Raw genomic sequence first — 26,692 nt, forward strand, 5'->3', positions numbered from 1 at the left:
TGCTATATTTGAGATAATTATCACTGGGTCAACCCTAACATTTTGCTGATTGGTTTAGAAATACCAGTCAAACTGAGCCCATCACACTGTGATGCCTATCCCTACCTTATCAGGCCCCTTAGGAAATGAAGATAGTTTATAAATAATTCACATGTTACACCTGTCTTTGAAATGTTTCTTTTTAAATTACTTTTTTCTCTCTGAAACTATCCTGTGAGGTTTGTTTTCATTTTCCCCTCTTCTGTTTTCCACTTCTTTTATAGCCCTTATTTGTATCTCTCTACCAAACCCAGTTATGTAAACCAAGAAGGAAAAAAATTGATTTTCTAATTCAGCAGTTTTTTACACTTGCAAGAAAATGCTACACATTGAAATTCACTATGAAAATAAAACCATGAATCTCAACCTATGTAAAGACTGGCTTGGCTCTTTAAAAAAACTTTGCCACTTTGCCTCGTGCCTACTAGATAACTATAACTACCACCGGAGCTTTTTTACACTTAAGTGCCTTATGTTACCCCTTTCTAGGAACAAAATTAACTGGGCACAAATTAAACAATGTACCCACTGTGGCCAAGAGATACTCATTTCTAGTGGGATCTTATATCGAGTGTCTGAATGAAAAGGAGCTTCCCACTGCCCGTTGTACTCCACCAACCTAAGAAAGAGATTATGCTTTTGTTGTGTTTAGGTTACTAGTTTAATATCCCAGTTGTTTGGTAAAAGGAAAGTTTCCATGTTTTGCAAAGTTTATTCAATATATGAGGCATATTATTTGTTTAAGCTACATAATTTAGAGAGAATGGGCCACATTACTTTCTGATGAGCTCTTGATATTTTTATTCTTATACTCACAAGAGATAGACATTGTTTTAGTAAGTAGCCTGAAATAGAAAATGAGATTCCTTTCTTTACATACTGATTAAAGAACCAAGTCAATAGCTATTAAATCTAAGGCTGTGCTAGCAGATAGATATTAGCTCTCAATCAAACTCTGACCAGTTTTTTGGGTGGCTGTCTGGAATACCATTTTAAGAATGAATCAAAGATATTTATTAGGCTAGTGGGAAGGAGTGCTTGGATGGAGTAGGCAAGTCTTTCTTGGGAAGGGTCTTAGGTTAGACTATATAGGTTAAGGTGAGGGGTTTTCAAACTTGTTTTTGCTTCTACCATGACAACATAAGTTTGCCATGTTGTTGTGGATAGAGATGCTGGTTGGTTGCAGAATGGTAGTACTACTAACTAACATTTACTTAATATTTCCTACATTCCAGATCTCATACTAAGTAATCTCATTTAATGCTCAAAATAATCCTTTGACACAGTTATGTTTTGACTTATAGCCAATTCTCGGGGCTCTAGCTGCAAGGCTATCCCTCTCTTTTCTGTGAAGAAATGTCAGAGTGAGTATTATAGAGACAATCTTGAACATGCTAAATTTTACAAAAAGTAAATTTTTCTGAAGCTTTAATATTTTAACTAATGACTGATGGCGTGCCTCATAGTAATTATGATGCACGGGCTGGTTAACCCTCAAGTTTTGCACCCTAGTATTACACTTTGCCATTCTGGCTTTCCAGACTCTGAAAATAATTAAATGCAGATCCTAGAGGTTAGTCATACTGCATGGGAAGAGCATTATAAACTCTTTCAAGTCAATTCTTTTAATTTTGTAGATGCAAAACTAAGACCAGTGGTTTTCACTTATATTTGATTACTCTGTAACTTTTTCCCCATATATATTTCTAAGAATTATGGCAAACTGGTTGAAAAAAAGTTAGGGTATTTATATTAAATTTTAAATAAGAATATATTCAGATCAACTTAATGGTACATTAACATTTTTGATAAAAGGTGCCGTGGAGTTCTAGCAGTAAAATTGGGTCTTCTATAAGGAACAGTCCACTGGAGGATAAGTGTGGCACATGATAGATACTCTAGGTTTATTTTAATTTTATAAAGAAGAAACAAAGGAAAGGGGGAGGGGGAAGAGAAGGAGGAGAAGGAGGAAGAAGAGAGATGGAGGGAAGAAGAGAGCATTGAAGGAAGTTTTCTCATTCCAAACAAACTAAAATCTCATTTACATTAAATAGTCATTTTCTAAACATTTGCATCTTTGAGCTATCAATTCACTGTCTTGCAATCACACATCAAGCATTGCCTTAAGAGAGAAGTGTCTTTCCCTTTTTAAAAAGGAAATAATATAAATTAACATGGAAAACACACATGATAGTAATTGGTACAAAAGTGTGGCATAGTATGGAAATTTGTAGCAATGTCTGAAAAATATCTGATCTAATTTTTGAGCTTACAATCAGGAAGAACATATTATAAAATGAAAATCCATATTTATTTTTTAAACTTCTGAATCTACATTGAAAGCATTCTTCAATATATAGAATTAATATGTGTTTGATAAACACATATATGTGCTATATATGTTTATCAAAATATTTTTGACAATTGATGTCTGAAAACTGAAGTCCTCAAAAGAAGAAGAACAAAGGAAAACAAAATGTAAAATTTTGTCTCAAAATTCAGTGTCCTTTACTTTTGCTGTGAAGGATAGAGTTCCTCTGTGAAACTTAACAACAATGGCAACCTGTCACATTAGCTCCCCTGAAGCACACTCAACCTCCACCTGGACCAACCCAATATGTTTCTGGCTATATCCAAAGATGAATTATTAGGTTCAAAAGAAAGAATCAAAGGCAAAGAAAGCTTGATACTGGGAACCAAAAGAAAGAAAACTTTACACGTCTTTGACTAATGGATTAGGCAGAGGTACAGAAGGTATTAACAGAAATAAGATTCACTACCTAGTTAGTTTTCAAACTGTCCCCGAACTGTCCATTATCATGATTACATGATTAAAAAAAATGTGTTCAAGTATTAAATTAAAAAATAAAAATTCCTTCCCTTGGTCAAATTTACCAGTGCTACAATGATGTGCTATCCTTTGGCTTTTTTTCATTACAAGGTTAATAGAACTTATGGAATATTAATAATAGGTGTATTTCAACATTTAACAAAATTCAAGATAGAAGAAATATTTTATGTTCTCCAATGCAATCTTTCTTTTTTTTTTAAGCTGAAGAAATGAGGCTTTAGAGTCATTTATTGTTCAGGTTTTAAGTGGCAAAGTTAGGACAAAAATACAGATCTTCTGATCTCTACTAAACCCCAGTTTTATTGGTTATTAGAAATAATCCACATCGATGCAAATGCCCACAGAATTTCACTCTGCAGAGCTAAAAGGAAATGGCAAAGTTTAAAGAACTTCTACCCATCATAGGCTGATGCCTCTGAGGCCCAAGGCAATTTATTTTACAAAGTCATCTTCCTCTGAAAGCTTAACCTTGCAGGTAATTTATGTCAAAGAATAACATGTGATATCCTTTAGAGAGGAGACAACTCCTCATACTTCTCCATTTTAAGTCAGTTAAAATTGTTAGAAATTTCATGAAGGACAGGTTAAGTATTCAAGGTACAAAGACTTCAGTAATCATCGCCTTTATACTTCCTCCCGAGGATGTTACAAACTTCACACCGAGAACAAAATATAATGCTGAAGTTTTTAAACTTCAGAAATGAAATAAAATTTCATTTATTTTAACCCCTATTATTAATGTAAAACAGTTTCAGATATAAAAGTGGAGAGACGTCACTTTGAAAAACGTGTACCCTTGCATAATTATTTTTATAACCATACACTTTGAAGAATCATGTTGAATATGAGTTTATGATACTCCTTTAGCCAATAAATGTGAATTGAATACACACTGTGTGCCAGACACTGTGCTACATGAGAAGGTTTTTGGACTCAAAAAGTCACTGTGAGATGGGAGAGATAATAGCAAACCTATATGATAAGTGTTATCAAAGAGATGTTCATCAGATTCTATGGGAATTCACAAGAGGAAGCTACTTGTGAATTTCCACTACTAATTTCCACCCCATCTCCCAAGCTGGCCAGAGAATACAGAAGGGAAATGTGGAAGGGCGGAGTGAGATGATACATGCTTTTATTTTCTCTTAAACAAACAAACACAAACTACTATATTAAAGGGCAGCACAAAGAATTTAGCAAGCAGGAAATCATCAATATAGGATTAAAAAGCAAAAGGAGACACTAGTGGATAGCCCATTTATGTGCACGCATAGCATTAAGTGACAGATTGATGGAGAAAAGCAACACTGCCTGTTGGTTTGGCTGAAACCATTTCTACGACAAAGACAGTGATGCCAGAAACCCCTCATTAATGAAGTTACTAGCACACAGGCTTGTTTTCCCTCTTTTCCTTGCATCACTAGGTTTTATTCATTGTTCAGCCCCTACCACCACCACCACTATCATTGTTGTCTCTACTGGTACCTATTCATTCCCTTCACAGCACTTCCTGGCTCCTTCATTGTAACTTAGCTTCATGAGACTTGTTTTACATCAAGCACTATACCTGGCATATGTCATCATGCATACATCTATCCATGAATTAATACAGAAGGAAGGGAGGATGGAGGTAAGAAAAGGGAAAGGAGGCCAAGAGTTTTAAGCTATCAATTCTGAGAGATCAATGCAACTATATTTTTTTCACCTGTTAACATGTTGCTTCCTTAGATTACTAGTTGTCAGATATTTGCACTTCTAAAAAAAAAAGAACTTTTAAATACAGGGTGAGGCAAAAGCAGGTTTACATGTGAAACACAGGGTTTATTCTGGTATTATTTTCTAATTATTATATTATTTTCCATTCAAACAACTATAAAACTAGTTTTGCCCCGCCCTGTACTATTCATGGTAATAAAATAATCTATTAACATAAAACTCAAAAAATTTACAAATCAGCAACTGAACAAACTAAAACACTGATATAATTTAAATTATCAATGTTAATTCAATCTATTATATATATATATATATATTTAGAAAATTAATTATCACTCATAGCATGAATTAGATACTGATTACTGTAGCACAGGGGTATGTGACCGTTGAATTTGCCTACCACTAATCTGTGTTCCAATAACTGGGAAACCTTTATTCAGTTAGAATTATATGGAGATACCATTTGGCCTTCACTTTTAGGGAATGCAATATTTTCCAAAGTACATGTATCTATTGTTGCTTTTTTTTAATCAAGTCAATTAAGAAATACTATTTGGGCCTAATGTAATTATAAACAAAACACAGCTATTGAACACATGAGACAGTCCTCGATTATATGATAGTTGCATAGATTTTTTTAAATTTAATTTCTATGAATTCTTTTAAAATTCTGATAGAGAATTCACTAACTTCCCATTTTAAGAAGCAGGCATATCCTGTATCGCAGCCTATTCTCTGGGTCCTGTGCTTACAGCAGAAGACGTAGCTTTGAAACTACCCAAAACATGAGCTGTGTTAATCTAGCAATTCTCAGCTTCTTTAAGCATGGGAACCCCTATGTACAAACCTGCAGCCTTCTCTCACCCTCAGCTCCCTCTTCTACAAAATGGTACGCTTGGAGCAACTGATATCCAGGCTCCATACTGTTTATGGCATATGGGTTGATGTGCCACTAAAATGGTGTTATAATGACATTTGACAGATAAGGTAGAAATACCTGAGACTTTCAACTAATCACCCATCACCGTGAGACTATACACAAAGGTAGTAATGCAAGCCCCCAAAAACATTATCATTGGCTCAGGACTTGGGCCAAAGCTCCTACATAGGTCTCAGATAACACAGGGCTGAGCAAAAGCAGGTTGAACAGTTGTTCATATGGAAAATAATACAATAATTAAAAAATAAGAATAGCAATATACCCCACTTCATGTATTCATAACTGTAAACCTACTTTTGCCCAACCCTGTAGTGTATTAGCAAAGAAAGATTCCTTTCCCTCTGCAATGTGAGTGTAAATGGTCTTGAACTGCAGTGTCTTCCTTCCTTTGTTTCTACCCCACAGCCAAAATCCAAGTCCACTTGGATGAAATCCTCATCCTAGCAACAGAGCTATAAGAATGGAGGTGAGAGTGGGAGGAAGAGACACAGAGAGAAACAGACAAAGAGAGACAGAGAGAGAGAAGAGAATGCTGCAAAGCAAGGAACCTTCTGTTGCGACCCTCTTAGAGAGGGGCACAAGAGAAGGGAACAGGTTGTTGGAAGATAGAATAGAGAAAAAGAATAAAAGCGAGACGGAAATACAAAAAAAACTTCAAAAATCTTGTGAATTTGGGGAGTCAGAAGTTGTTCTTCCAATGAGAAGTTAGGACTGTCTTCTACAGGTTGGGACAAGAAAAAACTAAATGCAAAGGATAAAGAAATAATTGGCACTTTTTCCTTCATGATAGTAGTCTCTAGGGAACTAAAGGGGCATCAGGGGAGACTCTCTGGTCTGAGCATGCTCCATATTGACCTTTTTAACCCATTAGGGTGAACCATCACTGTGAACCCATGACAGTGAACCCTAACTCATACAGCAGCCAGTAAGAGAGCCCTCAAGCCTGACCCATGAAAGCAGAGCTTCCTTTTCTTGGGGTGGAGTAAGGAGAATGGAGGGGAAGCTGAATATCTTTCACCTATTCAATTTCATGAAATTATAAAACTCAATTTTATTTTTTACTGGAAATGCCCAAATCTATTTTTCAACATTATAGACCCCAGCCTTTTTGTCTTCTAACATCATAATTCTAAAATGAAAAACGAGTTTAAAAGAACACCTTTACCCTAGATCCTTTCAGGTTCCTTTCTAGGACTTCAGTCACCAAAGATACGTGCTAGATTTGTTTCCACAGAATCCACAAAAATGAGTAGCAGAAGGCAGGTTTGATAGGCCAGTGCATGTCCTCCTCAGCTCCCTTTCCCGTGTTCAAGAAGACCATTCCCAGTATATTTCCTGATTTGCCATTTCTATTTGATGTATAGTAATTTAACAGACAATCATTTCTATCTTCTGTCAGACACAGAATGCATCACATCTGCTGTGTCCATGAATCCTCTTCATTATACGATTTTGTAAAGACAGCCAGGGATAAAGCTCAAGTTTATATTAGATGGTGTTGATGGATTAGAATGGTGTGATGTGAAACAAATAAAACTGGAGACTGCCTGGAAATGCCTACAGAGCTGACAGCTTCATTTCATGAACGGCTGCAAAAACTGAGTGTTAAGCGTTAGGTGATGGACTTTAGCAAGCTCTGCAGCTGATCTTAGATTCACAGTCTTTCAACATACCTCCAAAATAGCCACGTTTCGTCTTCAGAAGGCCAACACTCCTCTCTTAGAACTTCTTAGTAAAAATTATGAGTTATTAACATAACTCCTAGGACCCTGAGGATGCCATTAAATTGCTGTTATTTCAAAAACGATGGCATTCTTCAGCAAGGTTCTATGAAAACTATATTCTTATTTATTAAAGTGAGTATCCATTTCTTCTTTTTTGCTTTATTTGATCATTATACACACTCAAAAACTTCTCAACCCCAGTTTGGGTTTTGCCCACCTCCTTAGAACATTTTTTTGCCCTTCCCAGCTTTGTATTATTTCTATCACCATTCTGCCTGGTTTTGCCGATTATTAGCCTTAGCCAATATATTTGTTACATCTACTACCTTTCATCTTCCTGTAAAGCCACAGAAGACTGAGGGATTATCTTTTAAAATGTATCTTCATTTTTTATTAGTTGTAACTATTTGTAATTGCCACATTAATTTAAAAATTGAAGAATGGCTTGAGTTAATTATATTAAAAATAAGAAAGCTTATCACTATATTGGTTTATGATATTTCAGAAAACTGCTAATAAAATTTACAAGAGAAAATCTGAAAATCTCAGACATCAAGACAGAACAGTAGCAAAAGTGTGGAATTCCACGTAATAAAGGTCTGCAGGAACTGGCATCACCACACCACTCCTGGACCCCAAACTGCACAGAAGAGGGAAAAAAGCTTGAAAACAAAAATGCAATTTCTCTTGAAGTGGCTGATCACAGAAATGAATTTGAGAAGGCAAATACTTTTTCTAAGAGTTATTATTCCTGTGATCAAAACAAGTTTTGTGATTCAAATATCTTAATTAAAATATGACAAAACTTTCAACTCAGACTATTACCTGAGATCCATAAATATTTTAGGGGGTATTTTTCCCTGATAATAATGAGATGTGTTACAAGAATTGGAAAAGCAATACCTAATATTTAAATAGACCCCATTATAAAGGTTTTTCATAGTGACACAAAGAATGTCACAGTCTTTACTTTGAAAAATGAATTCATTGATAGAATTTTAAGGAGTAAGCAAGTCTAACGAATGAGGTATGCACATTTTTTAGAAATCCGGCCAGGTTTTCTATGCCTTGTATCTCATTGTTTTGGAAGGAAAACACTTCAGAGGGAGTAAGCTTATCTGTATCTTTAGAATATTCTCAAGCGTTTCTAAAAGTTAAAAAGAGAAACATTTCATATAAACACTACATTTTTTATTACAAGTCATGTGAAATGGCAACACTTGAGAAAGGATGTTTTGAAAACTGAGTGTTTTAGATAAGCAATTATGTCACTGCCTATGACAATGACTAAAACAGCCTATGCTAAAGATTTTTGCTTAAATATTCAAAATGCAGACTAACATAAACCACTTAGAGCATTTATGACATCTTTGTGTAGTTTGGAGATGGAATTGCTGTTCATTTTCCCACAGGATACTCTAAAAATAAATTACCTATTTCTAAAATATCTGTGGATATCACAATGCATATTTTACAGGCAAATGTAATGATTTAGGAAATAAAAGTATTAGCTCACTGGAAGAATCATGAGACTTTAATTCTTAAAAAGCAGGAGTGTTTGTGGGGGCTAAGCAAAACTTCTAGAAACCTGGAATAGAGAAGCAACTGTAAAACCACTGGTTTCTACTTTTCATTTAACAGAGGGAGCACAGAAGTTACTAATACAAGGTGACATTAACTTATTCATGAAAGAATAAAGTCATGACCCAGGAGAGCCCTTGGCTCTTGTACTACCCTGTCTATTATAAAAAACAAAAATTAACAGAATGTAGAAATCTCCTTTAAAATCCAGAAGAAACATATATATTAAGACTGCATATTAAAAAAGGGAAAGACTGCACATTATTATCAGGGAAAAATACCCCCTAAAGTATTTATGGATCTCAGGTAATAGTCTGAGTTGAAAGTTTTGTCATATTTTAATTAAGATATTTGAATCACAAAACTTGTTTTGATCACAGGAATAATAACTCTTAGAAAAAGTATTTGCCTTCTCAAATTCATTCCTGTGATCAGCTACTTCAAGAGAAATTGCATTTTTGTTTTCAAGCTTGTTTTCCTCTTCTGTGAAGAGGAATTGATAAAGGAACTTAGCAACACAAAGCTATCTGAAAGTGTACTAGCATCTTAACTGCTGATGTTTCCCATCTTCCTTAGAAGGGGTTACGAAAGTTAAGTAATGCAGTTAAGTTGGGGTTATGTCAGTTTATTCAAATAATCAGTGTATACTGCAAGTAGGCCAGGACTATAGTACATTGAACCCAGAACTAGATCACTAAGCTCATATCTACAGATTTAGTTCTTTATTCCAGTCATCCATGTTATAATTTCTTAAGAATGGCTACAGTAAAAGTTGTGCATCTATTTCTCCAAGCTGTTTTCTTTTAATTTTGGTGAGGAATGATGGATTTTTTAAGTATTTCTGATCTCATACCTGGAAAAAATATATTTATGTAGAAATCCAGGTTCACAAAGATAAACTCGGGATTCTGCTAATAAATGAAATTGATTCTGCTAACCTCTTCTAATGACTAAAACACAAACAGGAATAATGAGCTAGAAGAAAAAAATTATCATAAATTAGAATCTATGTAGTGCTTATTATGATCTATTTTAAGATATTAAAAGTCACACTTGTATATATGCAGACATACCTTGCTCTACAATGGAACAGAATATGCCCCAAGTTAATAATCATAAGAAAGAGGACACAGGAAAGACTTTGATGATCTCTAGAATTATGAATGAGAATGTTGGTTCCGTTTATCTGGGAGAAAAACATATGTACATTTGATTGTGAGTGATAGCTGAAAAAATATAAATGCATACATTTTTGTAATAGGGTGTTGAATAAGAATTATCTTATTGTCCCAGACTGATTTCTGAAATACGAAACCCGATATAGAGATATGCTTAGTGCCTTACTGTTCAAAAGAGGCAATAGAATAGGATCCAAGCCAATCGAATACTACCACTGTGGCCAGCACCACCACTGGTCTTCTCCTCCCTGCCTGGTAAAAGAAGGCTTGCAGGAAATCCCTGATTCTCTCAAGTCAGGAGAGAAGAAACACCAGGAGAAACACTAGCAACTGGGGGCTGCTCACTCCTCCATTTTTCATTGCTCAGGCTACTCTGTACCTATCCCTCAGTAGTGGATGAAAGAACTGGAGAAAGATGCCGGACAGAGAAAATTCTGTGGCAAGTGTGAAGGAGTCTGCAACGCCATGTTTGTCATGGCAACCAGGTGTGAATTTCCACGAGTTTGAGTTTAAGCAGGGAAAGTAGGTCTCTGGGTAATGAGATCCCAGCAAGTGCTGTGGGTGCACTGCCCATCCTGAGATCTGAAGGGAGGAAAAGCGTCTACAGAAAAACGTTTACACCAATGTTCAAAGCAGTATTGTTTATAATAGTCCAAAAGTGGAAATAAAGCAAACGTCTATTAAATGAAGAATGAATAAACAAAGTGTGGCCTATTGACACAGTGGGATATTATTCCACTATATGAAGAAATAGAGTACTAATTCATGCTAGAACTTGGCTGAACCTTGAAGCCATTATGTTAAGGGAAAGAAGCCAAAATTCAGAAAGTGGGAATAATAATTCATGCATCTTGGGTTGGAGCCTTGTGCATAAAATGTGATCAAATGTTTTTTAAATTATAATTTATATAGTTTACATGATAAATTATCACTGAATGAATGAACATATGTAAATAGTGCTAGAAAAACAGAGAGCAGCTGGATTTAGAAAGGATAAAGCTAATGAAGACAAGACAGGAAAATCAAGTGCCCAAAAGAAACCTAAAAGAATAAATGGCAAATGGCTACAAAATATTTCATACAAAAGTATTCAAATTGCATTTTCACTCATTCTTATTTTTTCCCCAAATTCTCTTCACTACTTGGGATCACAGAAATATGCCTAAGTTTATGCTAATGAGATAGGGATAGCCCATCTGTGCCCTGTTTGGTTCTGTACACTGAATTGCATCGCAAACACAAAAACCTTCAGTCAGTATGAGTAAATGTTAGAAGCAGAACTCAATAGCCTCTACTCCAAAATTTCTCTCTGCAAACTGCTGTTGAAGAATAGGTATGTGAGATACATGTACTTTTTAGGTACACACTGTTCAAGAGACAAGAAAAAGGACTGCCTCTCTCTGGGTGGTCCAATTTTGCAAAAGGGAATCCTTCAAGTCTTCTTGGCTGTCACATAATCATTTTAATAAGCTCTGATGCAGCCCAAAAAGTAATTTAAGCAAAGATAAAGATACACTACAAAGGTGACCATTGTTATTTTTAAGACTCTTTCCACGAGTTCTATGCTTTGGCAACATAGCTCACGTGAAAACAAGTTCTTTTCTCCTCCAGCATTGGCATTACTTACAGGAGCTGGTCATCTATTATTTCTTCCATTATTCGAGTAATAAGGTACATATTACAGATGCTGACTTCTAAACTGCTGTGTCAGGGTGCTCTATGGTCAAAGATGCTAAAAATGATGGTGATGAGGATAATAGTGAAAATATTTAATATTGAGTGTTTAATATGTGGCTAGGTACTGTGTAAGTCTTCTAGATACACCATTTCTTGTTTGCTAGCAATTACTCTGTGAGATAAGTATTATTATTATTTGCATCCTATAGATAAGTAATTTACCCAAGTAAGGAACAAGTAACTCAACTCAGGCCTATAACTAGAGATGCAGTTGTGAGATAACAGAAAATGGAAATATTGGTCTCTGCCCCTGGTTGCTGTCACAGGGCTCCTAAAGCCCTTGTGAATGTCTAAGTGATGACGGCAATACGAACATCTTTTGTTCTAATATTTGGGCTCTGCCCCTGGTTCCTGACACAGGAATCCTTGTAATTTCATGGCTGACAGCAATGTCTTTTGTTCTACGAAAGCTGTTCTGGGTGGCCTCCTCCATGGCTCCTGCATGAGGGCTGCTCACTAGGAAGACCAAACAGTGATTTAGAAGCTTGGAATTTTCAGTCCTCCTCCCCAACCCTCCAGAGAGGAGATGAAGTTAATAACTGATCAGCTCTGCATGGTGAAGCCTCCACAAAAATCCCCAAAGTACAGGGGTTAGAGAGATTCCAGGTGGGCGAACATAGTCCTAGATGGGGAGGGTGGCCCACTCGACTGCACAGGGGAGAAACTCCTGTGCTCAGGACCCTCTCAGACCTCGCCCTGTCTGTCTCTTCATCCAGCTGTTCATCTGCACCCCTTTTCTATCCTTTAATAAGCTGGTAAATGACTTTAAGTGTTTCTCTGAGTTTTGTGAGCTGCTTTAGCAAGTTAATCAAATTCAAGAAGAGGGGGAGAATTATGGGAACCTCTGACATGTAGTCAAGTGAGACAGAAGTTAGTTGGGAGTAACCTGAGGACCTATTGCTTGCAGTTGGCATATGTGAAGCAGGACAGCCAGATGGTGTCTCGGAGAATTGCTCAGTGTGCAGGACCTGCCCACCTGCCACACACACACACACACACATTTGGTGACCAGAAGTGTCAGAAGTGAAGAGTTCTGTGTGAGCAGTAAAGGAGACATGCAGGTGGAACACTGGGTAGTTTTCTTACACAGTCTACACTGAACACAGGCAGCCTGACTCCAGAGTCCGTACACAAAACAAAGGAGCTCAGCTGCTCTCTAGGCAAATGCCCAAACTGGACAGTCAACTCTAGAAAAAATTATGACTATGAAATTTCCTCTCACACGGCAATCCCTCTGGCCACCACGCCTCATCCATCAATCCCTGCCTTTTCCCACAACATCCTCTGCTGCTCTTCACTACAGGTGCCCTCTCCAGCTGGAGCAGACGTTCTCAGTCCTTCCTCCTACAGTCAAAGTCATCATAGGTCATAATGGGCGATGGAGGTGTCTGTCTGTAGTACAGTTGCTTTTTAATCACCTTCCCGAGATTACATCATAATACAAAATAGGCAGTTCATTATAGGAAAATCAGACAGAGTTGCAGGATTATCAATGCCCACCCGTCCAAAAAGGATCTGACAGGATTAGATCCTTTTTGGACAGATGGGCATTTTAGATTCCTTCACAGTGAGCTATACATAGAATGAGTCCTATATGAACTGTTTAGCAATAAATCAAGGGGAAAAGGGCACATTAAAGCAGAGAAATGAAAAATCTCAAGGATTTTATAATTCTTAACACTGTTTACTGGACTCTTAACATAGTTTCTACATTCTCCAAATTCATCTCATCACTGCTTGTCTTATTTCCTAGGCGCTGAAATACCTGACCTGTATCAATTCCCCACAATCCACAAAACAACCATGGCCTACGTCTGTTAGTCTGCCACATAAGCCCCCCAATAACTTGAGATAAAGCTATATCCTTCTTCAATTCTCTGGTTACATACATAGGGTCCAGCACAAGTAATAGCCCTTTTTGCTGCAAAATCATAAGCATGTAATTCTGTAACATTATCACACTCAAGCACACCATATGACATTTCAGATGAAATGTTCAACTTAAAACTATGAGTTATTACATCCTTATTATTACCCTACCAATCTCACTCAAGCAGGCATTACTCCTGTCAAATCCTGTGTATTTTTTTGAAAAACTTTCCCTAGATCTTAAACTAGTTACAGGTGCCCTTTCTATGGCTCCCATGGTTCCTCATGTTTTCCTTATTAAAATACTCATTACATCGTACAGTAACTGCAATTATCTGTAACATGCTTTGGAATTTAATACCATTTTCATAAAAGTTTAGAATTGCTTGATCACCTCTGTCAAAGGCTGCTATAACTATTTTTTCTTGTGGGGGATTATTTGCTTTATTTCTATTGTATTATATACATTCCTTATATATTTTGGATATTAATCCCTTATATCCAAAATATATAAGATATATTGTTTGCAAATGTTTACTCTCATTCTGTAGGTTGCCTTTTCAATTTATTGTTTGCTGTGCAGAAGCTCTTTATTTTAATATAGTTCTACTCTTTTAGTTTAGTTTTTAAAAAATTTTATTTAGTTTATTGGGGTGACACTGGTTAATAAAATTATATAGTTTTCAGGTGTACACTTCTATAATACATCATTTGTATATTGTACTGTGTGTTCACCACCCAAACTCAAGTCTCATTCTGTCACCATTAGTGCTGTCTTTACCCTCTTCTACCTCCCCCACCCCTGTCTCTTCAGTAATCACCATACTGCTGTCTGCATCAATGAGGTTTTTGTTTTGTTTTGTTTTGTTTTGTTTGCCAAGCCCCCCACTTTTTCTACCCAGTCCCCCAGCCTCCCTCCCCTCTAACAGCTGTCCACCTACTGACTCTTGGTCTATACCCATGTTCTTCTCTTACCCCAGACAAAGCTGGGCTACCTGTTCAGCCTACTTTGTAGTGAGATGTGATCATGTGACTCAGTTGTGTCCAATGGAATGTGAACAGAAGTGATAAGTGATACCATCATATCTGGGTCCTTCTAAACTTTCTATGTAGTACTTTGTTTTTTACCCCTCCTTCTAGATCTTGGAAGGAATTGACCCCCTGGTACATTTGGAAGCCAAAAATTGAAACTGCAAAATCACTTAGCAGCCTAAGTTTCTAACTAGTTGTTTAAAGCAGACATGCTTCACTTACTAGAATCACTTTGGTCTTTCACTTAAGAAATAAGCTTCTTTGGTACCCTTATTGTGTAGAGAGGCAGTGTGTTATAGTATTGGTATGCACATTAGAAATCTACAAATATATGTTGAATAAAAAATAATCAAGTAGATGAATGAATAGTATAAATATCTTAAGAAATACTTTTTCTCATACCAACAGGATAAAAATAGCTAACATTTACTTTATGCTCACCATGTGCTACTGCTTTCTAAGATCCTTTACATAAACTATTTTATTTAATACTCTTAACAATGTTATTATTATCTCATTGTAAAGATTAGTAAATCAAAACTTAAATCAGTTTAAGTGATTTAAACTGACTCACTACCCAATGCATTATGATCGTTAAGTGAATGAATTAAAATTAAACCCAAACAATTTGACTCAAAAGCCCATGTTTTGACCACTCTAAAAATAAATAAATGCCATGCCTAAATTACTTCTGCAAGCAATTAAGGACTTTTCAGCTAATAGCAGAGTAAAATAATATTTTATGTTAATAATACTCTCTCTTGAGAGAATCATATCTAGGAAAGAGTTAAAAATTACTAAAAATTTATAATAATGCAGAACACCATTTTGTGTATCGTTTTAAATACCAAGAAACTCAGATGCTACATAGAAAGTCAGCCTTAGATTTGACGATAAAATCCAAGTTTCAAGGTATCTAGTATTATTTTAAACACATAAATTATGTTTTGGCTTCTTCTGGCTCATATATTTTAAAAGAGAACAGCAATTTCCTTAGACATTTCTGGATTTAATTAACTCATATTCAGTTTCACTGAATATGTAGAATTGGAGCTTATTTTCAAATCAGTAATCAATTCCTGCACATTTAAAGGTCAGCCCTCAGGTTATAACTCACTCAAAATCACTTTGTTCTCTAAATTAGGAAAATCCATTTTGACCTAATAGTGTCATCTTCATCATGTCCAGGAAAAAGCTCCCCCACACAATTGCATTGATCTGTTGTAGAAGGTATAGACTACATTAATTGGATTGGTACTTATTTGGATTTTAGTAATTTTAACAGGAGTCTCAGACTGGCTTCTAAAAATCATTGCTTTCCAGTGTCAAATTCTAGTACCAAATGTATGTCAGAGACATTCACTAGCATGAGACTTAGCTATTATGTAAGTAATACTATACTTCATGATGGAAGTAAAACAATGGTTCAAACAGGGCACTAGAAATGTATCGCTGGATGCATTTAACAAAATGTACACACACTTTTAGAACAACCATAATAATCAGACTCTGGCTCTAACTCAGCTGATTCCCCCATGTTACAATGTTTTAAATAAGGACTCAGTCATTTGTCATGATTATTAATAAAAAAACAGCCAAACTTATATTGTCACAAATTGGGTCTTACATCTGTTTTTAAAACTTTTAAAATAGCTATCCAAAACCTAAGGAATGTGCAGAGTAGATGGGATATCTTTTTTAAATAGATTCTTCCATATAATTTATAACTTGTTTTTCCAAATATAAATAGGATTTTATTTTAGAGATTAGAAAAACAAAAATATATTACCTAATGCTGGAAAAATACAATAGATAAATTCTTACCATAGTGGCCTATGAGTGACAGAAATTATAAATGTATTAATGTATGTTCAAAAATTGACTACATACATCACTTTGTTTTTTCCATAAATAACCAAAATCAAGTTTATTTTTAAAATTTGTTATGAATAAAATCTGTCCCAGTGTATGTACAGACACTGTAGAAAATGGTTTCTGGAGAGCACTTTGGCCCTGTGGAACTGAAGGGTCTTCTATTTTTTAAATAATAGAACCTTAAAATTTTTAGTTTGATTTATCCTAAATATAAAATAGTTTTCATTTGAGGTATTTTTAAATGACTTTTTAAGTACATTTTATTGATTATGCTACTACAGTTGTATCCCTTTTTTTGAGATACCTTTAAAACAATGCTGGGGGCAGCCGGCTAAGGTCTGGAAGTCTTGTTTGCAAATGAGGTACTCCCTTCTGAGAGAGGAGAACCTCCAGTCGCTCCCGACTTTTGCTCAAAAAGAAGCTACTGGAAAAGTGGTATATTTGAAAAGCAAGTTGAAAAAGACCATAAAACACCAATATTAGGTTCAAATAATTAGGTAAACAATGAACTAAAACAGGTACATTAGGCTCTAGCAGAGATAAAATGTTATAGTATGGGTGGAAGAAAAACCTAATCGAGAAAATTGTACTAATTCAGCATCGTTGTACAGTGTACTAGGTGTTATGAACTGAACTGTGTTCCCCATTCCAATTCACACAGAACCTGAACACTGAAACCCTTTCAGAAGCAAAGGATCCATCATCCAGGGAGACAGGCTCCAAAGCCCCTGCCTGTAAATGGTCACGTTTCAGAATCTTCCCATTAAAACCTGCCCCACTGGCAATTTCACATACCTGTTCTCCCTAACTTCTTAAAACCCTCTGATTGCAGCCCTGGCTGGTGTAGCTCAGTGGATTGAGCGCAGGCCTTCGAACCACACCATCGGGGTTCAATTCCCAGTCAGGGCACATGCCTGGGTTGCAGGCCAGTTCCCAGCAGGGGACTCATGAGAGGCAACCATACATTGATACTTCTCTCCTTCTCTCCTTCCCTTCCCTTCTAAAGATAAATAAATTAAATTTAAAAAAACCCTTCTGATTGTAAGCCATCAGAGAGTTCAATTTCTGAACAATAGCTTCTCGTTCTGCCTGTGTGTGTGGCACCGAGCAGTAAAGCAATTCTCGTTTCTCTACCACAGTGCTAGGTGTTCAGTGTTTGGTGCTGTGGTGCACCAGGAGGGACAAACTCTCTGTTCGGCTACAGTCAGAAACTTTTTTGAAAAGGAAGGATGGTAGGTTATGTTTGGTGCCTATAAGAATTAGTTGTTTCTTGCCAATACAACTCTATTTTGTCAATTTCAGTTGTGTAAGTCTACAAATACTAGTAACATAGTAATATGAAAATATAACATCTTAGAAATACTATACAAAGTAATTTCCATTTTAAGGCAGATTTTCTTTTGCATTAATCAGAAGTCTTTGCATTTTCTGATTTATGTTCTCAGTGTTTATAAAAAGTGACTACACTGCCCTGAATACTATCCATGACTATGTAGACCTGAGAAAGCACACAGCGAAGCACAGCCAAGGCGATACAATAGAAGAGTGAGGGCAGAGTTCCTGAAACTGGAACTCGGAAACCTGCAAATCCTCACAATTTGGAAACATTGAACTCAGGTTTGATCTATTACATCTTATCTTCGTTACTAGAAGGTACTTTGAGCTCAGCAAGAAGAACATTGATTAGGTCTGCTTTCAATTCTCCACTCACTCAGCTTCTGCACCCTCTGTCTGCGCCCCTAATTTCTTCTTTAGGTCCTGGATCAGATCTAATTAATCATTTAATTCACACCCATTCTGGTTAACAACCCAGTCCATGATACACAGAATCTTACTCACACTTTTATTGCAATGTGTCCCTCCATACCAAAGTCTCCATTTGGATGCCCTCTAATCTGTTTTTTCACATTAATTTTTCACATCTGATCCCATTTTCTGCGTTGGCAAAATGATTATAGGTTCCAGATAATACGTTCATGTGAGTAACACATGGTATTAAACAAGGTGCAGTAAAAAAAGAACCCTAGAGTATGAGATGAGAAACGAAACACTACTTACTACTTTGCCTCTGATCTCTACAGATCTTGGTCATGTCACTTTCTATCTTTAAGCCACAATTTCTTCATCTGCAATGACAATCCCGTATTCTCTACTGGTTTGCTATGATAAACGCAATAGCAGGTGTGGAAATGCAGTAGAACTGTGATGATACCAATAGGGACATCCTCATTAATTCTTTATGAGGTCTTTGGCTGAGGCCATAGGAACTTGGATTTTGTGAGAAGCAAAACTATCTAACTTTGGATCATCTGCACTGCACCTACACCTTGGTCTCCACATACATAAATGGGGACGGTCCTACCTCACAGAATTATTTTAATCATTGCATAGACAATACAAATAATTCTTAGTCCTCTGTCTGCCTGCTCTAGTACATTATCAAAACATAGTAGTAATTTCAAAGAATGACTGGGGTTTGTAGTATGTACTGTCATTACTATTTTTATCTAATTCAATTAGATGACTATAAACTGTGAAATTATAATGTCTCAGGAATTCAAAATACCAAAGTGGAGCCCTGATCCAAATTCCTATTTAAGTTACTAACTGTAACACAAGGCAAGTAGCCTCAAGAACATACTGCTAGGAATATTTATGTAAACTAGTCTAGTAAGTTTCTTCTCATACACACATACACACACATCTCCTATAGATGTAGAGGAAGGAAAAACCAGAGATGATGCCTTAGTTCACATCTCCTTTCCTCAGTTGTTGAGCAAGGATCAGAGCTAAGAAAGCTTGTCATAGCTACAATAAAAGAGTTTTCTTCTTTCTCATTTCAGCCTAGAGATTTGTGGCTGAGAAAATGACTAAGTATCTAAGCAAATAAAACACCGCTTAGGAACCACAAGAAACATAGAAACTCTTCCCAGAGTATATTGTGCATGCTGGTTGGAAGTACCGGCATCGTTGGCTTTAGCTCCACATTTATATGTCATGAGTTAAGATGGAGGAAACACCCCAGAGAATTAATAATGGAGGTATCCCAGACATTACTGAGAGCTGCATTCACAGTCTTTCTGATCTGGGCTTACAACTTATTTTTGAGAAAAGGAAAAATATTCAGCTACAAGATGAATATTTCTAGCATATGTCCATTAACATTTTCTCATGAAATAAGTTTGTTTGAGGGACCTAGACAATCAGACATTATGTTCCAGCTTAGTAGAAATCAAAATTAATATGAGACAAATATAACTTGCCTCCTGGCTTCAGTTTGCCATGTCATCGTCTTGAACAAAGGTAAACAGTGAGAAAAAGTATGGAAGATGCCAGTGAACTGAAAAACATCAGTGAGCTTGGGCTTGGAGTCAGTCTCCATTGCGCTCGAGCAAACCCCTTTCCTCCTTGGACTGCCTGGGCCCACAGTGCTTTTCATTTCTTTACTTACCAAGGGCTTGGTTTCATCTTCATCTTTGAAATAATAGAGCTGGTCTCCCTTGAGTACAAACCAGCGGGTATGCCAAGTCTTGACAAAGCCCCCTTGCTTTCTCAGCCACCCACACTTCACAGCATTAGTCCGCCCCTGGCCTTGTTGCGGGTTCTCTGTGGACTCGTTGTTCTCCTCCATTACCAAGCTGATGGGCTTGCCTATTCAGCAAACAAACAAACAAAAAAAGGAAAGAATAAGGTGCTGTAATATATTCAATTACTCCTTTCCCTTCAAAAAATACAGAATGAGGAGTGAAAAATATGTATCAATTCACTTGCCAAATTTCTAGAAGCAAACCACAGACCTGACAACACCATGCCTGGAGAAAATTTGGAGACAGCTCACTGTGTTGTCCCTAAATGAGCTGGCCAGCTGGGTCATAGTATCCTTTTTACTAAGTAGAACTAAAGACGGGGAAGTTCTTGAGGTAATGTGTTAAGAAGCTTTTTTTAAAACTAAAACAACCAACAAAAACCCTAATTCTCATGATAATGGGCCTCTGTGTCTGGTGTGTGCTGATCGGGGCCAGTTTGCACAGGCCTGTGATTATCTGAGTGAACACTAGCCTGACACATGTTAAAGTTTAAAAGGACTATTTTAAAAACCTCAATGGAAGACATTTGTTTTACATATGTGAAAATTTCTCAAGATTTATCTGGCCCCTTCCCCCCACCCACCCCACTGCATATATCCCCTTGAGCATTGTTTTGGCTGATCAAGGAATTAGTGCAGCTGAGAAAGTTTAGGGGAAACATTTTTTTTAAAAAAAACCTTGCTTAGCCAGTTGAATCTCCTTCAAATATCAGGGCTGAGTGTTGTGCTCCAGTGAGACACACGATGAAGAATATTGCAAGGTTATATGTGAAGGAGTGTAACATTGTACATACTATACATAATAAGGAAATGAGTTTATCATAGAGAAAAAAATTAATCAACAGGTGAGAAGACAAACTGTCCCAGTAAGAACGGGGGAAGTAGCTCTCTGGGAGGTTAAGAATAAAAATATTTTCCTGTCCCAAAAGCTTTCTATAAATGCTCGCTAATATTTATTTCCAAGCATGTTTTCAGGAAATAAAAAGTCTACTCTTACCCTTGTGTCTTTGATGAGGACACAAGGATACAGACTAAGTAATAAAACATGGAATATTCGTGTTCTGGTATATCTATGTACAAAGCTTCTACTTTTCTGTTTGATTCCAAACAAAAAAACAAACAAAAAAAGCTGTCTTTCTGTCACATTCTTATTTTCACCATTCATTTTTCAACTGACATGTATGTACACAATCCTAATTATAAAGTCCACGAAGTTCCATCGTCAGCCCTTAGTTACTTAAGTTTCTTCTTTGAAGGTGCAGGGTCAGACCTCCCATGATGGGATCTTTCGTTTCCTTGACTTTGGTCCTGCCCTCCAGTGGCAGACAGGCAGCAGAGCTCCGACTCTGGTGACTCAGGTGTTGACCATCTCCACTGTCTCCTCAGTAGTTTTCTTTCTTCCAAGGGCATGCATTCCAGTCTACCTCTATCCTTGCTTTCATCCCCACCCCTTTAAACGACTTTTAAGCTTTACATGGGCCACTTGACCACCGCCTGTCTCATTCAATCCTCACTTTGTCCTTTTGTAATGAAACACCTTCCTCATTAACAGGCCCTCATCTCTGTAAAGCATCTTGAAACTCCCTGGGCTGCATGAGGCATGTGCATGTCAGAAAGAGCTTACTTACTGCAGGAAACACTCTCCCGCCCCACGTGCAGGCGTGTACATGCAGACTGGGTCAGGCCCGCTGCTGCCAGTTTGCTTTGCCTAGAGGGCGGAAACTTCCATCTTTCTTTTACATGACTTGACCTAGCAAAAAGAACCAAGTAAACCTTCCTCTAAATGAACAATAAATGTTCTAACATACTTTAGATAATAAGTATACTTATTTAGACCACTCAAAATAATTGTTTTAGGTTCCTGACATTTAAATTGTCCAAATCTACACAAGTTGCTATTTCATCAGCATCTCTTTATTCTTTGACCAAACACCTTAACTTATAAAGCTGAAGTTATGAAAGCCTTCCCTGAAGCAAACATTCCAACACACACACACACACACACACATCTAGAATTCACTGTATGACAAACTTTTTGGGGGCCCTTTGTATTCCTTTTTCTTTTTCCTCTTATAATTCATGCTTTCTATAATATTAAGTTTGTAAAATCCCCTCTAAAATTCTTCAAGGTAATTAGCAAGCTACCATTAATAATATAAAAAATACAACTGCCCAATTTTGGCTTTGTCTACACATAATGCTTTAGTAAACAATGTGTGTGCACTAGGACATTGTTGCTGATTCTTCTTACGTAAGCTGTTTACTCTTCTGCTGAGGCAAACGACAGCTTCTCCCACTGCACTCCTGGCTGCAAGGCCCATAGTCCTGAAACTTTGGAATGCATCAGCAAGTATTCTAATAGTAGTAATGGTAACAGTTCATAACAGTTCATTGAAACAGAAATGAAAACAGATTGTATCACATCTCCAAGAGGAAATAATACCACAAGTATTGCTAGATGAGTAAAGCTAAGTTTTACTAAAATAACCATGATTTTTACAAAGGAGTCTTGATATTTCTGTAGACATTCAATGGCTCAAATTCTATCCTTCATCTGTAAAATGATGATGCTGGCCTGGGTCACTTCTAAGTATGGTCCCCTCTCACACTCTGAAATCTACCATCCCTCTAATTCCATACACACAAGGACACCAGATATCCTCAGCACTTCATACTGTGACTGGCATGTGGTGAAGTGCAATTAATGTTTGATGAATTTATAAATATTGCAAACGTTTTGATACTAGATATCTAACATGGAACATGATCTCTCTCTGAAACCTGATCCTGCCACGAACCTCATCTTAGTAAATGGCACCATGATACATGCAATTGTGGGGGAAAAAAGTGATCATCTCTAAGTCTGGACTCCTCCTCACAGTGCCAAATCCATCAGTAAATTCAGATATATTTTCAAATCCAACCAACTGGCTCCATCTTTATTGCCACCCACGAGCCAAGCCACTGGCTTGGCTTTGACTAAATGACTCTCAGAGCCCCCCAACTAGTCACATTGCTTCCGTTTTTAACCGCACATGCAAAGACATGCGCCTGTGTGTTTTTTTTCTCCATAAAACAGCCAGAGAGAGCTTTTAAAATTTTAAATCAGATGATTCTCCACCCTTAAAACTTTGACAGGTGGGCTCTCATTGTGCTTATTTTAAAATCTAGAGCCTTGCCATGGCCTGTACAGCAGGGATCACCTGGCACCTCACCTGCTGATCTCTTGCCACCTACCCTCATCCCCCCACTCCAACACACACACACACACACACACACACACGGAAGCTCTGATGCAAGCAATCACACCAGCTCACTTTCAGCTCTGGAAACACCCAAGTCCTTTACCCACTGATGATTGACACTTGCCGATCTCTGCCTGGGCTGCTCTGCCAAGTGTTGTTTGCATGGCTGACCCCTCTTCATCCTTTAAGTCATAGCCTAAACCTACTCGCTCCCAACAAAGCTTTACTAACCACCCAGTGAGTTAATGACCATCTTGTTATTCTCTGTCACTGAACTTGGTCCTCGGTCATCCTAACACTTCCTTGAACTGCTATTTCTTTATCTGTTTGTAACTAATCACCCAGATCATCAGCTTCAGGAGGCCAAGGACTTGCTTTTCCTCAGTGCAGTTTACCCAGTGCCTTTAAAAGTGCTCACTTGATACTCAGTAAGCAATGTTAAGTCAGTGAATGAAGCTATGTAATGACCGCAAGAAGAGTCAAATACAAAGAGTATTTTAGAGAGCTTTTACATTGTATTTAATGCCTTCAAAAAGACTGTCTACTTTAAGAGCTTCATTTTTTCCCTTTGACATAGGGGATTTCAATTAGCATGAAAATGCATTCTTAAACACAATGTCAAAATCATGAAACTTAAATGAACCTGAAACAATCTTTTATGAAGAAAAAAACATATATAACATGTAAAATTTACACATTTTAGCCTTGCAGGAAATACATGTAATCAATTATGGTTAAGCATAAAGAAAAGTAAAGTTTACTCATTCAAACTCTCAGAGGATAATTTAACTGAATCTCCGCTGGGAAAGGAAAGTCTTTTGCTGCGGTCAGGCCATGGCAGCTGCATGGTGCATGGGTCACACTATAGAACTATCAGCTAAGGGGTTCAGCAAACCCAACATAACAATGACAATGTAACAATAACATAAAGTAATTGTCACTGTAAACTAACAAAAACAGACTTGAGAAGTTACATTGTATCTTCCTATCAGTTTTATGAAAAAGGCTTAATGATGGCTCCTGTGCCATAGTTAGGCTTAGAGAGAGTCTCCATCATTACATGGGCCTACAAATCAGTTTCAGCCGTGGAATCTAATTTGCACGTTTCCTTGTGTGGCTCTTTTTTTGCAACCTGGATGGTCTAAGAACATAATAGTATTACATGGTGCAATCTGAGATGAAATTCATGCTCCTAACAGAATTTCTAAAAGCCAAACAGCCACACACATAGGTATTTATATTTGTGATTTTAACAAAGAATATATAAACATGCATATAATCAAAGATGTATAAAAATAGAATGCCATATAAAAATAGAGTTGCAATGTGTTTGAATTTACCTACCCAACTACATATGTTTAGGGAACACAAGAGACTGACAAAGGAGGAGAGAGCTAGAAAGGCAGAAAAATATATACCATATGATTTCACTTATATGTGGAATCCAAAGAACTAAATAAACAAATAAAATTGCAACATGATTATAGACAAAGATTGTACTGTTAGTTATGAGAGGGCAGGGGCATTGGGGGACTAGGTGATAAAGTTAAATGGATTAAGAAGTACAAATTGGCAGTTACAAAATTGTCGCGGGGGTGTAAAGTACATATAGGGAATATAGTAAAGAACATTGTAACAACTATGTAGGATGCCAGTTGCCATTGAGGGAAACACTCTGTAAAGTATATGAGAAGGGGGAGAGAGAACAATTTAAAAGCGTGAGCAATTCCACTGCAATGCCTCCCCAACACTCAGCCAACCTCAGAGGTTGGAGGTGCATTTTACACTCAGGGGCAGTCCCCTGGGCCTCTGGGGAGTGTCTCACTGTGCAAATGTGACCCGAGTCTCAGAGTTCACATGATTTCACATCCAATGGCCCTTCAACACAAACTATTCCAGTTGTTCAGTGAAAGAACTGTGATCTGTTCTATTGCTCCAGGAGAAAACACAAATAAAACTGGCAGACATAATAAAATACTGCAATTTGTGAAAGATTTATGTAACTTTCAAGAGTAATTTTGTTCACATCCAATTGTCACCCTTTGTGCTGCTTTAGAAACTACTTTGTAAAATGAATGTGAATGTACTGTTCAGGAAAGGCAATGTTTATCTAAATTCTAACCCTTTTTATTAAAAAACTTTGTTTTGTAGCTGTTGGTAACATGCTGGTTTGTCAAGCAGTAGTACATTTTATTGTGCTGTATGTCTAAATGCTAGCACACAGCCTTTCTACAGGTAATGGCACACAAAACAAAACATAAACAAGAAGAGACATAGCATGTATGCATGTTTGCATGTATGCATGTGTGTCCATATGCGTGTGTGCATGCATGTGTGTGCAGTGGGTATGCATGTATATGCATTGTGTCTGTTTTCTCCTCAGGGAAGAAAGTTTTTAATGCAAAACATTTGTTGGGATTCTTTTCTCGTTGTTCAAATACACGGAGTGCCATGCCACTGGGAGACATGGAAGCGCATGCCTGCAGCTCCGATGTCCTTAGATGAAGCAAAGAGCATGAAAGAGCTTTGCCCTTCAGTGCTCACTGACCAGCCTGACTGTGGTATATGACAGTCAATCTGTGAAATTATAGATCTGTTTCCGTTATTTTCCAGAACATGTCTCCAATAATTGTAACTGTTTACTTAATTTGTAACTTAATATCCAAAACTTGATCTCTCTTTTTCTCTCTGCCCCGCTCCCTTTCCTCAAGCAGGCACCAAGGGGAGGCTGTGTGAGCGCAAGATGAGAAGGCGGGCCCTGCAAGTCAGGAAAGGGGACTCACCAGAACCTGGCCCTGCCGGCTCCTTAATGTCAGACTTCCGGCCTCCAGAGCTGTGAGAAAATAAATGTCTGTTGTGCAAGCCACCCAGTCTGTGGTATTTTGTTATGGCACCAGCACAGATTAAGGTGATGTGCATTTACAAAAAAATATGTACAAGAAAAACTTTAACGAATTGAATCTTAGTAGCTTGCTGTAACTAACCAAAATCGATGCATGAGAAACAGTTCATTTTCTGCCCCTCACTCCCGACCACACACCTCTTCATTTGACGAGTGCGCCAACATGCGGCGCCTACAAGGGAAGGAGCCCCCTAGGTCTGCTGTTGCCGAGGATCTAGTAGAAATCGTTTTAGCTGCAAGAAAACTCCCAGGAACCTAAATCTGTTTTCAGGAAGCAACTAAGTATCTTAAAGTACCTTGGAAGAGCTTTGGCTTTTCACACATACTTGTTCTCACTGCCAGGACTTCATGGTTAATGTTTTTAAAGGCATATTCCTCTAATTTTTATTATTTTATTTTATTTTTGTAATTACAGTT

General features: G+C 37.2%; 1 protein-coding gene across 1 annotated transcript in view; it reads right to left on the reverse strand.

Moving 5' to 3' along the window:
* ARHGAP24 (Rho GTPase activating protein 24) overlaps positions 1-26,692 on the reverse strand; it is a 516,933-nt gene that overhangs the window by 405,935 nt on the left and 84,306 nt on the right. Inside the window, exon 2 of the mRNA XM_037030752.1 lies at positions 19,994-20,193. Within this exon, the coding sequence (XP_036886647.1) occupies positions 19,994-20,173 (180 nt within the window). The 5' untranslated portion in view covers positions 20,174-20,193. The remainder of the gene's footprint in view (positions 1-19,993; positions 20,194-26,692) is intronic.

Source organism: Sturnira hondurensis, unplaced genomic scaffold (genome assembly GCF_014824575.4).
Source record: "Sturnira hondurensis isolate 20B ecotype Veracruz unplaced genomic scaffold, ASM1482457v3 Scaffold0001721, whole genome shotgun sequence".
Classification (NCBI taxonomy): domain Eukaryota; kingdom Metazoa; phylum Chordata; class Mammalia; order Chiroptera; family Phyllostomidae; genus Sturnira; species Sturnira hondurensis.